The following is a 14,163-nucleotide window of genomic DNA, read 5'->3' as shown; positions in this document are numbered from 1 at the left end:
ATGGCGAGCATGTTTGGTGTGACGTGGATTCGAACCCTCGACCCTCAGATTGCGAGTCGAGCGCCCTAACCACCTGGCCATGCCGGGCCACCATAAATACAGTGGAACAAAACTGAGTTTTTGTTCCAGTTAACAAATTATACCATAATATCATCCGTGTTTCTGTTTGAAGTCACTATTTAACAACATTCATTTTTGATTTAAATATACGTGTAAAAGAACAAAACAAAAATGCACACCGTGTACAATGTATAATATTCATCGCGGAACTGTAACTTGCTGCAAAAGAACATCGTAAATTTAAGATGTTAACTACTTTGGAAAAATATAGTTTACCGTGTCAGATATAGGCTGGCGAAATTCCCATAGTTACATCACTAATACCTATATGTAATATCAGCCCTGAAGAAGATCTGTGTTGTAAGTTCGATATGTAGATGAAACTTGTTACGTTATTCAGAACGACTCAATAGCCATCACTGAAAATCTTTTTTTAAACAGCAAAGATGTTTACATAGTATTACATCAGAGGCACAAAGAATCCATTAGAATAGAGATTATATTTACACAAATGCTACATCTGTGGTAAAGCAGTAGATATGTTTTTCGCACTTTTACACCCTTAGCTCGGAGTATCTTAACGTTGTAAAAGAGTAAACATGTTTACTCTGAGTTACATTTTTTGACGTAAAGCAACTTTCCTATCAAAGGAGCGATATATACACACACACACATATATATATATATGTATTTAATTAGCCTTACACCAGAGGCCGAAAGAAACCCATAGTAAAACAGTAAATATGTTTACACAATGTGAGATCAATGTTTTGAAGTAAGTTCTTTAGCAAAACATTAAATATGTCTACATATTATGGTATCAGCAGCCTAACAAAACTTACTTCTATGTTACACCAATGTAGATGTTAGTCCATTATTACACCAATATCCTCAATTAGCTTAATGAAACAATGAGTTACTTAGAACGTGTTTTATCAGTGGGATGAGTAAAGTGAGTAAAAGGGTAAATGTGTTTGCACAGTGTTACAGAAAAAGTAAGTACCTTTACACAACGTGTCATGAGTTTCCTAGAATATTTGGAATAAAAAAACAACAACTACGGATATATTTACTGTATGATACACCAATAGTCTGATGTAATTACCTTAGCAAAACGGTGTATTTTTTATAATTTGCCGCAAAAATAAGCTGTGGTGAAAACTAAAAATATTTTTACAGTATAGTACAATATTGGTCAGATGAAACTATCATAAGTTACATAGTTCTTTACTGTATAGCACAGTAGTTTCAGCAGGGAGTATTTACCATAAAAACTGGAAATATCTTACCATTTCACATAACAATGACCTGATACAACCACTTTAAAAAAAACAACTATAAACATTTTACTGTGTGATGCAAAAAGGGCTTCATACAACTACTACAAAAACTATAAACATTTTACTGTGTGACGCAAAAAGGGCCTCACACAACTACTACAAAACTATAAACATTTTACTGCGTGACGCAAAAAGGGCCTCACACAACTACTACAAAAACTACAAATATTTTACTGTGTGACACAAAAAGTGCCTCATACAACTACTACAAAAACTACAAATATTTTACTGCGTGACGCAAAAAGGGCCTCATACAACTACTACAAAAACTACATATATTTTACTGTGTGACGCAAAAAGGGCCTTATACAACTACTACAAAAACTATAAACATTTTACTGTGTGACGCAAAAAGGGCCTTATACAACTACTACAAAAACTATAAATATTTTACTGTGTGACGCAAAAAGGGCCTCATACAACTACTACAAAAAACTATAAATATTTTACTGTGTGACGCAAAAAGGGCCTCATACAACTACTACAAAAACTACAAATATTTTTACCATGTAACACAACAATGGCCTAAGGAAATTATAATGAAAATTACATATTCCTCTACTATGCGACACAACAATGGCCTAAGGAAATTATAATGAGAAATTACATATTCCTCTACTATGCGACACAACAATGGCCTAAGGAAATTATAATGAGAAATTACATATTCCTCTACTATGCGACACAACAATGGCCTAAGGAAATTATAATGAGAAATTACATATTCCTCTACTTTGCGGCACAACAGTGGCCTTGTGTAATTACCATGAAAAACCACTAATATCTTTATTATAAGATATAATAACCAAAACAGTAGTGATGTTTTTATTATGCATGACTACAATGGCCTGGGGTAATTACCGCATAAAGTCAGTTATATTTACCGTATATTACAGTACTTACCTGATAATAAAATTGGATTTCTATCACGATACACTAAGATTTTAATAATGTTTAGTTTAAAGTATTTTAATCCCGTTGACAATGGTGATATGCAGTAAACTTCACAGTAAAAATCAGTTACCTTTAGAGTGTTATAAAACATTGACCTACGCATATAGGCAAATCCGTGAACTTCAGTGAATTTTATATTTGTACTTCGACATAGATAAACATATGAAGAATAACCTGAAACCCGGCCTGTGGTTCTAACAACAAACACGTTCACACAAGTTCTTGTTTTGGTTGGTTTGTTTTGTGTTAGCGTAAAGCCACAGAATAGACTATCTTTGCTCTTGTCCACCACGTAGAATCGAACCCCTGGTATTTAGCGTTGTCAGCAGTAGCTTAAGTATAACCCGCATCACTCGCAATTGCGAGGGGGCCGAATCTGTCAGAATCGTAACTACAATTATAGGTAAATAAATGTAGGGGGCCCAATTACTTTTTATGTGGGAGGGGGGAATCTTTTGTAGTTACGCCATTCGTTGTCTGTCTATAAACTTACCGCTGACTCACTGGGGACTCTTGATTTAGACTCATACAACGTCACAAAACAGTAACATTACCTGAAAGTTGTTTAATGTTTTCTCTCTCGCTACTGAGGAATAAATTAAAAGTGTTAGGTGTTATTTTCACCAAAAAGTCAAGGCTAAAGCCCATGTTTTTTCCAAAATTTTGAAAAAAATTGTTTTTCCTCATATTTCAATACAAAGATGCCCTTGATGTAAGACTTTCAAAATGCAGATCCCTTCATCAAAATTCCCAATAGTAATTTCATAATATGTTAACAAAATTTCTCCTTTCTTCGATTTTACCGTTGTTGTTTTTCCAGTTATCTTGTACACAAAGAAGAGCTTTAAAAATACGATTATTCAAACGAAATCCCATCTGTAGTCAGAAGGATGAGTATAGTACAAATATTAGGTGTATGTGTATATTCCTATAGTGTTAAATCTGTAGTAAGATGGATAATTGTAGTACAAATGTTAGATATATGTGTATATTCATATAGTTCTAAATCTGTAGTAAGATGGATAATTGTAGTACAAATGTTAGATATATGTGTATATTCCTATAGTGTTAAATCTGTAGTAAGATGGATAATTGTAGTACAAATGTTAGATATATGTGTATATTCCTATAGTGTTAAATCTGTAGTAAGATGGATAATTGTAGTACAAATGTTAGATATATGTGTATATTCATATAGTGCTAAATCTGTAGTAAGATGGATAATTGTAGTACAAATGTTAGATATATATGTGTATATTCCTATAGTGTTAAATCTGTAGTAAGATGGATAATTGTAGTAGATGTATGTTGATATTCCTTTGGTATTACATCTGTAATAAGAGGGTCGATAATAAAGCTTTAACAGCCTGGTATGCACAACAGTTTAATAGATTATTAGTTTACGGTTTAAGTTATTGATTTTTTTTATATGAACAAGGGAGACCATAAGGGTTGCCCCAACCCCCCGGTGGTTCAGCGGTAAGTTTGAGTGCTTATAATGCTAAAAGTCTGGTTTCGACGCCTGCGGTGGACAGAACACAAATAACCCATTGTGCAGGTTTGTACTTAACAATAAACCCATTGTGTAGGTTTATGCTTAACAATAAACAAACCAAAAACCCTAAAGGTTCCGTTCCGCGTGACAGATATTCCGGTTTGAAATCTTTCCAAAATTTAAATTTAGAAATTAGAAAGAAACATCCATTTCTCTTCATCAGTCTCGTGGTGTTGTCAATAGTGAGAAGTGAGAAATATGACAAGTTAACCCGAGAAAAAGTCTGGAATAGAGCAGCGGGAAAATTCGGAGATGATGCGAAGAAAGTCGGGAAGGCCTAGCTGTCACTAGACATGTTCCTGTTCTTCGTGTTGTTGACAATTGGAATAGAGCAGCGGAGATGATGCGAAGAAAGTCGGGAAGGCCTAGTTGTCACTAGACATGTTCCTGTTCCTCGTGTTGTTCACAATTGGAATAGAGCAGCGGAGATGATGCGAAGAAAGTCGGGAAGGCCTAGTTGTCACTAGACATGTTCCAGTTCTTCGTGTTATTGACTCGTCGAAGATAACAATGTTCAAAGTAAAAGTCGTAAGGCTTAAATATTTTATATAAGATGAATCGAGCTGTACAGGAATATTTAGAAAATTCGGAGATGATGCGAAGAAAGTCGGGAAGGCCTAGTTGTCACTAGACATGTTCCTGTTCTTCGTGTTGTTCAGTTGTCACTAGACATGTTCCTGTTCTTCGTGTTGTTCAGTTGTCACTAGACATGTTCCTGTTCTTCGTGTTGTTCACTCGTCGAAGATAACAATGTTCAATGGGCGTATTTTCACTTGGAATAGAGCAGCGGGAAAATTCGGAGATGATGCGAAGAAAGTCGGGAAGGCCTAGTTGTCACTAGACATGTTCCTGTTCTTCGTGTTGTTGACTCGTCGAAGATAACAATGTTCAAAGTAAAAGTTGTAAGGCTTAAATACTTTATATAAGGCGAATCGAGCTGTACAGGAATATTTAGAAAATTCGGAGATGATGCGAAGAAAGTCGGGAAGGCCTAGTTGTCACTAGACATGTTCCTGTTCTTCGTGTTGTTGACTCGTCGAAGATAACAATGTTCAAAGTAAAAGTTGTAAGGCTTAAATATTTTATATAAGGCGAATCGAGCTGTACAGGAATATTTAGAGTGTATCATATTTTCTTAATCAATTATAAAATGCTTCTGTTTCTCAAAGCACGGTTATAATTCACTCGTTTATGTAATTTCTGGTAATTAACAGTGATATGAATAGTAAAGGCACGAGTTCAAAAAGTCAAATGTTAAACGATACATCGTCATCAACGCTTTGAGAAAAGCGGAGATCGTAGAGACAAATTTGAGTTCCAAATCTTCAAAATTACTAGTATTGGTGATCTCGTTCTAAAAAATATATGGGCTTAATTTTAACATGATTATGTTATTATAGGCTAAACTAACTGTTTTAAAATTCTGTCAACACGTCAGTTACATAAAACACCGTTCATACTTCTGTTTTAATATGTTCTTGTTGTCATTGGGAATGTCTCAATGTTCTTTCTTATTATGATATTTGGTATACTTCTCGTGGAAATTAATTTGTTCGTGTTTAATATGATTTATTCTACCTGACCCCGAACAACTTGCACGAACCAGAAATTTTGTGCGTTAGGATCAGAAAGAATATCACTTTGTACCACTAAAATCCAGATGAAATTATAAGTATGTCATAACACAAGCAATGAGCAGTGAAAGATTTCGTTTAAATAATGGTTTAATTGTTTGTTTGTTTTTTTAACTTCGCGCAAAAACTACCCGAGGGCTATCTGCGCTAGCCGTCCCTAATTTAGCAGGTGGCCAGGTGGTTAGGGCGCTCGACTCGCAATCTGTGGGTCCCCGTCACCAAACATGCTGCCTTCCAGCCGTGGGGGGCTTATAATGTGACGGTCAATCCCATATTTGTGGTAAAGAGTAGCCAAGAGTTGGCGGTGGGTGGTGATGACTAGCTGCCTTCCCTCTAGTCTTACACTGCTAAATTAGGGACGGCTAGAGCAGATAGCCCTCGTGTAGCTTTGCGCGAAATCCGTAACAAACAAACAAACATTTGGTGTTAATTATCTACGTGTACAAGATTTTAATAATACAAAAATAACAACAACAAACAAACAAACAAAAAATACAACACTCTTGAGCGTAGCTTTATTTTGTCTCCCCCAGCTTTTAACAAAACAGGAAAAGTTTCTCGACTCTCTAGTGTACGTGCTCATCAGTAGAATGTTATTCACTCTTTCTTATTCAATTCCAACATAAACTATACTATAAGGAAATTATACTAAAGAGAAAAAAAAAATGAATATAATGGAAGTAAGTTACGAGCAGTTCTTATATTACGGGCAGTAGGTGAGACCACCCATTCTCCCAAAATGATCCCCCCCTCTTTTTTTTTTGACCCCTGTACAAGTCTATACACGGTCTACTAAAAAAGTTATGCCGTTATGTCAATTTTACAGGAAAGGGAAGGGGGGGGGGGGACAGGCATCACTGATAGTAAATAGAAGTGCTCCCCGACGCGCGCATCACAACCGGCAGCATAACCCAGACCGCCAGCCACTGCTTTACATGCTGTTCGCGTGGACAGATGATTAGGTGTGTGGAGGAATACGTGTTTGACGCGTAAGGCCTCGTACTACGTGAAGACGTGTTGGCACAAATAATGCAATGTTCTGTTCTCTAATGTGACGCTGTAACTGCTTGCCATTCATCATCACTACCTCACTGTTCATTGCCTTATATTTTAAAGTTCCTAAAGACGTCATCTAGGCAGTAAAAACTATAAACTTGTATCTCAAATTTCTACCTAAATCCTCTGCTCAGCTGATCCGATCAACAGAAGAGTAGAGAAGGTTGAAGTGACTTTTTTTTTTTCGTCGAAAAGTAAATGATTAAGTTTTATTCTAAAACTACATAGTTTTATGAAGTTTCAGTTAGATCTGTCGCTCTCGTCCAGTCGACCGGATGTTGTTAACGTCCAACACTCCTCACAAAGTCGCCAACAGCATACAGCTGACGCCAAAGACTGTCAAATGTAGTAGGCTTAATTAGTTGTTCCACTAACTCTTTTTTTCCCCCATTGGTAGCTGCTGTCATTGAAGAGGTAGATTGATCAGCAGTGGACAGAAGGGCCGTTCCAGCAGTCCATATTCAGCATCAACGTTCTCTTTCTCTCTGATCTCCATCATTCCATATTCAGAAGGCAAGCCAGCCACTACAGATCCAGAACAGCTACAGCGCCCGACGGTCAGCCAGTAGTCACGAGGGACTACTTCGCTATCGACGTCTGCTCATTGACCTTTTACATTTACATGAGAGTTTTCTTCGTAACATTTCATTCTGGTATCTGGTGACTAGTTGAACTGCGGTCAACGATGGACAGTGTAAACGTGCACTCTTTCCTCCCGCTTCTTTGGGCCAGCAAGTTCGGACCTAGCTTACCTTGGCCGGCTACTGTCACTTTCGATTCGTCAAAGATGCCTCCAGGTAAACCCTTCTTATCAGTTTGTACTGGGTGATATCTAAGTAGGTAACATAAGTAATTATATGGTGCAGTCAGACACACACACACACACACATGATTGTGCTAGTTTGTAAAGTCAGACACACACACATGATTGTGCTAGTTGTAAAGTCAGACACACACAATCATGTGCTAGTTTGTAAAGTCAGACACACACATAATCATGTGCTAGTTTGTAAAGTCAGACATCATTTTATCGATTTCTCACCACCACGCTATCCCTGCTGATTTGCGATCAGTTCTTTTCTATATGCACCTAAAACAATTTAACAACTAGCCAAAGGATGACCCACCTTCCCTTGGGATTTGGAGGTTAAGCCGATCGATGAAACTGCGATTAGTCTCCAAATGCCATTAGAAAGGAAGGTATTCAAGATAACCGTTGTCCAGCGGGTTTCTCAGCAGTTAAAGGAAGAACAGGGCTTTCGTATATTTCAGATGGAACATAAATAAAGAATACCGGAAGTTGAAAAGCCAGAATATACTCAATTATTTGATAATTTTAACAAAGAGAAACGTGGTAATAAAAAATGTATTTTGTATCCTAGGTTAGTGGAAGAAGACCGTTATTTACTTCAGGTTTATGACTGTAAAATATATTGTGATGTTCTGTAGAGTAGAAGATCACATATTTAAATTGTATTTGTTGACGTGAAGATGGAGAGGAGAAGAAACTGTCTTTTCTTCCCGTTTTGAAGATGCAAAAGATAATGATTTATTCTTATTGTTTCATTGAAGGTAAGGTAAGAAACTGGGGCTTTTTTATGTACTTGAAGTTTGAGCAAGGAAAATAATAATATATATATGTATTTGTGTATGTGTGGTTGAAGTTGGGTCAGGGAAAATAATAATATGTATATATGTATTTGTGTGTGTGTGGTTGAAGTTGGGATTGGTAGATAAACCATTTATTGTTTATTTTTTGCATCTGTCAGTGTAGTTTTTAAACGGAATGTAGTTTCTGTTTATAATTTATGCATGCGTCATGAGGACTAAACGGTCAGGCCAGAGCCCCCAATTTTGAACTACCCATCAAAAGGAAGGAAGCCAGTCATCAGCACACACCATAGACTAGTCTTAACCGAATATTGGGTTTCAATGTCCCCTTTATAACGTGCCTCCAGCTGGGACAGCGGTGAGTTTACAGACTTATAACGCTAAAATCCAGGGTTTGTATCCCGGCGGTGGACACAACAGATAGTCTAATGAGGCTTTGCTCTAAAACAAACAAGCGAATGTTTTATAACGCCTACTTCTGAAAGGGCGGAGTGTGTTCAACGGCTTATATCGAGGTCTCGAACCTTATAATCCATATACTTTTGATCCGTTAAGCAATGTTACTAGAAAAATACCCCAAACTAAGCTTAGTTGTTAAGTTTCACTGTGTTACTACGCGTGTTTTTGAGAGTTTAGAATACAGTAAAAATATGAGGAAGTATTTATAAGACACTCACTTGTTTTATTAACTTGAAACTAACGTTATACCTCGCGAAAATATTAACAGAATATACCTAATATATAATTTTTTCGATCGCTCTCTTCAGCATATTTATTTTATAATCAATCGAATAGTATATGGTGTCAAAATTTAATGAATACTAGCTTTCGTTAGAGTGCCCCTTTGAGTGATATAGGGGTCAGATCCAATCGCTGACCCCTCTACGTCACTCCACGAGGGGTCTAATAGTACGTACCAGGTTTGGTAACAATCGGTCGAGCAGTTAGTTCGCCAGTTATAAACGGACACACAGAGACTTTTGTCAAATAACGACCCATAGATTGCTGTGTGGCGCAATTTTACTATTTTGTTTAACTTCAAATATTGATATTTCAACTGGCCTGATGTAATGTAGCAGTTTTGTTTACTGTTGAGATTAAATACAAATAAATACGACGAACATATAAATTTCTTACGGGTCTTCTGAATAGTTATTTACTATTTATTCTAAACAATGTTTTAAACTATAATTGAAAATGTTTTAAATTTTCATAAGACGTTGGAATGTTTGTTATTTTTGTTTTGGCTCCAAAACAATGCTTTACTTCTAAAGACAAAAACAAAACAAAACAGTAAGAGTAAAAACAAAACAGACAAACATTTGGCTTTTAAACTTTCGTTTAACGACGTAAGGAGAGTCGTCTAGATAAAAAAAAATAATTCACGAATTGTGACTTTGAATCCAACAACATTTATAGTTGTTATATTAAGTTTCTTTTTCTTTTTTGCTATTTAATTATTTTGATTCAAATAAATTCCAGAACTAGAGTTGTTTATTTGTATGTATTGTAGACTAACATAATAATTTTGAGGTAAACATTCAGTTGTAAGTCACAAGTGTTATTTAACGTTCTAGATTAATGCAAGCTAAACCTCCTTTGTTTACAAATATCTTAATAACTACATAAGAAATTATGACAATATGATACAGATTAAAAACGGTTTTATTGTTTGAGATTAATACATTAACTGTATTTGAATCAAAGGCAGTTGCTTTGCATGCTCCAGGTTTTATTATAAACCAAGTTTTATAAGAAAAATTCACATATTCATGATAAATATGGGTTTTAGTTTTTATCTGTTTTTTATCTTAAAACGTGTGTGTTTTTTTAATGAGGTTCAATAGCTTAAATTTTTAAAAAAAAGGTTATACGTTACATTCGATCTCCGAGCTATTTGGATATCTGGAACAATACTCGACATTTACTATCCAATCTTGTATGTTTATACTGAAAAAGAGAGTGATTAAAGATGTCTACATTTTTAGTTCGTGTGTTTTTCATCGTTCGGTATTCTAGCTTGTACTATAAAACATGTTTACTTGCATTAGGTATAACAAAACCCGTATCATGAACAGTTCCATTAAGTGAATATCTTATCCAAAAAACAAGCTATGTCAGCGGGAGCTGATATGTAAGTAATGCGAAACTGTAGTTTTCAGATGACCAATACTTAGTGTAAACTAATAAAATTTATATTCACAAACGAACATTTGGTATAAGATCACAGATTTCTAATCAATAATTAAACGTATAGTTTAATCTATATTTAAACAAGAGGGAATCCACGATATCCGCGTATACCCGATTCGATTTTATTACTCATCAGAATCTCTACTAGCCTACCCTCAGATTGATATTCTTTCAGGCAGGATTAGAGTAAATTAATCTATGAGACCTTTGGGCGTGGTCAAATACATCAATCGAAAGGGTTTGACCTCCTGAGTCCAAAACTGTAACTACATCTCAAATCGTTCAGGAGATGACGCAGCTATGAGCTAAAAGTTTGTACATGAAAATTTAAAATAAAAAAATCAGAGCCATTCTATGAGCCGCTATGCCGCGGCTAAAAACACTGAAAATCTAATTTACTATAAATCGTGAAATGAGAAAATATGGATGTAGAAAAAAATAATAATGATTATTTAAATAAAGTTAAAATCCTTTGTTATATGTATATTAAAACATATACAACAGAAGTACATTTTGTACTTACTGATACACATTTTTTACTGACTTCTTTATAAAGATAATTCAGTGTTTGATACTCTCGTACTTGTAAAAGATATACTTTCATATCATATTTGCATCTTTACTTCGATGTTCCATAAGCAATCAGTGATGTTGAAATAATAGCACATTCTTAGCTGCCTCCAGTGGATCAGCGATAAGTCTGAGGGCTTATAACGCTAAACATCGAGTTTCGATATTGGCGGTGGGCAGAGCACTGATAGTCCATCGCGTAGCTTTGTGTGTAACAACAGATAAACAAGGAAAACTGTGGAATTGAATCACTTTGTCTGTTAAACATTAACGGACTGTATTCTGTGCATATGAATGGGAAACAAAGTTTTGTAATTTAATATGTCATCATATTCCATTATTTAACTTGAATGCTCCACATGGACTAAAGCTATGAGAATGTGGTATTACTGTAAATGACGTGTAAGAGCATTTATTTTATTGCAAAATTAGTGTGTGCCCGTTAAAAGTAGTGTTGGAATCTACTTTAATTGTTCTATACAAGTCTATTCCAACAATACTTTAACTGTTCTATATAAGTCTATTCCAACACTACTTTAACTGTTCTATACAAGTCCGTTCTATACAAGTCTATTCCAACAATACTTTAACTGTTCTATACAAGTCTATTCCAACAAATTAAAGTATTGTTGGAATAGACTTGTATAGAACAGTTAAAGTATTGATGGAATAGACTTGTAGAGAACAGTTAAATTAGTGTTGGAATAGACTTGTATAGAACAATTAAAGTATTGTTGGAATAGACTTGTATAGAACAGTTAAAGTATTGTTGGAATAGACTTGTATAGAACAATTAAAGTATTGTTGGATATATGAATAGACTTGTATAGAACAATTAAAGTATTGTTGGAATAGACTTGTATAGAACAGTTAAAGTATTGATACATTGTGGAAATGAATATATTTACTATTATTACAGTGTGATTTTACATCTTTTAATTGTCTGTTTTTCTAATCTATATTGCATGTATTTTTGCGCATTTTAGTGTCCATGTATATGCGCATGAATGTTTATTGGGGACAGCGTCCTTGTCGCTTAAAAACGATCGGTTTTCTCTACAAAAACGATTTTTTTATTTATTTTTTCTTCCCCCAAGAGTTTTTGCTCATCCAGCAGAAATGCCAAACCATCACATTTATTTCCCGGATTAGGTTCGCATTTTGCAATTCATACAGGTTGGTGTGGAAAATAGAAGCAGTAGGGGCTTCATTGCTGTTCAGTCGCTTCTAGTTTGCAGCCTTTAAATCTGCAATGCATTACGTATATACCAATGGATGTGGTGAATGAGGCTGGCAGCTTGGAATGCTACCATGTTCAACACTATTATTGAGGCGTCTGAGGCAAGCTTTGGACACTAACGAGGTGGTTGGTTGAGCCTCTTTGCATTTTTCCTGCAGCTGTTTTGTTCTTCCTGATATTTTGATGGCATATATACATCTTAAAGCCTGTCATCTACAGGAGAAAGCTCAACTTTATACAATTTATAAAGGTTTAATCTGAAACTTGTCAATCAGGTCATTCATCTATTTGTCTGCCTTACCAAAAGTCTCCAGATCTACTAGTTGATTTATTTATTCGTCTATCACACATCTTATTTTTCAGTTCACTGGATAGATACTCATAGTTTGGTTGGATAAAATTTCCGAATTCTTTCGATCGTTTACAAAATGTGCGTGGAAGGGGAAATTATTTTTTAAAACCATAGTTTGAACATATTATAATATTAGCCCCCCCCCCCAGTGGCACAGCGATATGTCTGCGGACTTACAACCCTAGAAACTGGGTTTCGATACCCGTGGTAGACAGAGCCCATTGTGTAGCTTTGTGCTTAATTATAAACAAACAAATTATAATATTAGCCACCCCATGACACAGCGATATGTTTGCGGTCTTACAACCCTAGAAACTGGGTTTCGATACCCGTGGTGGACAGAGCCCATTGTGTAGCTTTGTGCTTAATTATAAACAAACAAATTATAATATTAGCCACCCCATGACACAGCGATATGTTTGCGGTCTTACAACCCTAGAAACTGGGTTTCGATACCCGTGGTGGATAAAGCACAGAGCCCATTGTGTAGCTTTGTGCTTAGTTATAAACAAACAAATTATAATATTACATGTACGATATTTGTAAACCAGGCGAGTTTTCACATGGAAAAAGTATTTTCAAACTGTTTTTTTTTGTTGTTGTTTAAAATGTTTTTAGCTGTGTTTACGTTTAATGTTTTATCCTTCCGTATATGGGGGCTGTAATATTCTTTTTGCATTAATCAATCTTTTTGTTTTTCACTAAACCTAAATGACACCAACTTAATGGTATAATGTAATTGATACACTGAAGTGTTTCATCTAATTGAACGTACGACCTAAGATATGGTAACCACACGGTTTGATCCTGTCAAATAATCAAGTGCACGCGACATTATTATAACCCTCCAACGTAAGTATACAAATAAGTTAATACTGAAGATCGCAACGAGCATATGTCCACACTGCTGCGAAACGTCAACAAGATGCTTGTTGCTGAATGTAAGTAAAATTATTACAGTGTGATGTACGTGTAATGCGTTTTGTATAAGCTTTTTCTCATAATTCCTTCCACGTTCAAAATTTTATTCAGCGGGATCATCAAAAAATGACTATTTCCTGTTTTGAGATCGTGAAAAGATGACTATTTCGTGTACTGGGATCGTGAAACAATGACTATTTCCTGTCTTGAGATCGTGAAAAGATGACTATTTCGTATACTGGGATCGTGAAACAACGACTATTTCCTGTCTTGAGATTGTAAAAAGATGACTATTTCGTATACTGGGATCGTGAAACAATGACTATTTCCTGTCTTGAGATCGTGAAAAGATGACTATTTCGTGTACTGGGATCGTGAAACAATGACTATTTCCTGTCTTGAGATCGTGAAAAGATGACTATTTCGTGTACTGGGATCATCAAAAAATGACTATTTCCTGTCTTGAGATCGTGAAAAGATGACTATTTCGTGTACTGGGATCGTGAAAATAGAACCGTGTTTTATTTCGAAAGTGGAACAGTTATGTTGAATACCTTGTGTAATCTTTTTATAATCTCAATACAATAATTAGAAGTAAATACTGAGATACTTCTGCAGATACAGTAGAACTGTATGTGACAATTGTTTGTCCGTGAACTCTCTAATTGAAATAAGCA

The 14,163-nt window shown here is 35.4% G+C and overlaps 1 protein-coding gene across 1 annotated transcript in view; it reads left to right on the top strand.

The window, feature by feature from the left end:
* The window catches only part of LOC106469871 (POU domain, class 2, transcription factor 3-like), a 61,049-nt gene that overhangs the window by 6,066 nt on the left and 40,820 nt on the right, over nucleotides 1–14,163 (top strand). Inside the window, exon 2 of the mRNA XM_022398443.1 lies at nucleotides 6,997–7,396. Within this exon, the coding sequence (XP_022254151.1) occupies nucleotides 7,285–7,396 (112 nt within the window). The 5' untranslated portion in view covers nucleotides 6,997–7,284. The remainder of the gene's footprint in view (nucleotides 1–6,996; nucleotides 7,397–14,163) is intronic.

Source organism: Limulus polyphemus, unplaced genomic scaffold, assembly GCF_000517525.1.
Source record: "Limulus polyphemus unplaced genomic scaffold, Limulus_polyphemus-2.1.2 Scaffold3696, whole genome shotgun sequence".
Lineage (NCBI taxonomy): Eukaryota > Metazoa > Arthropoda > Merostomata > Xiphosura > Limulidae > Limulus > Limulus polyphemus.
The sequence above is the reverse complement of the archived record's forward strand: the minus strand, read 5'-3'. Positions and strand labels throughout refer to the sequence as shown.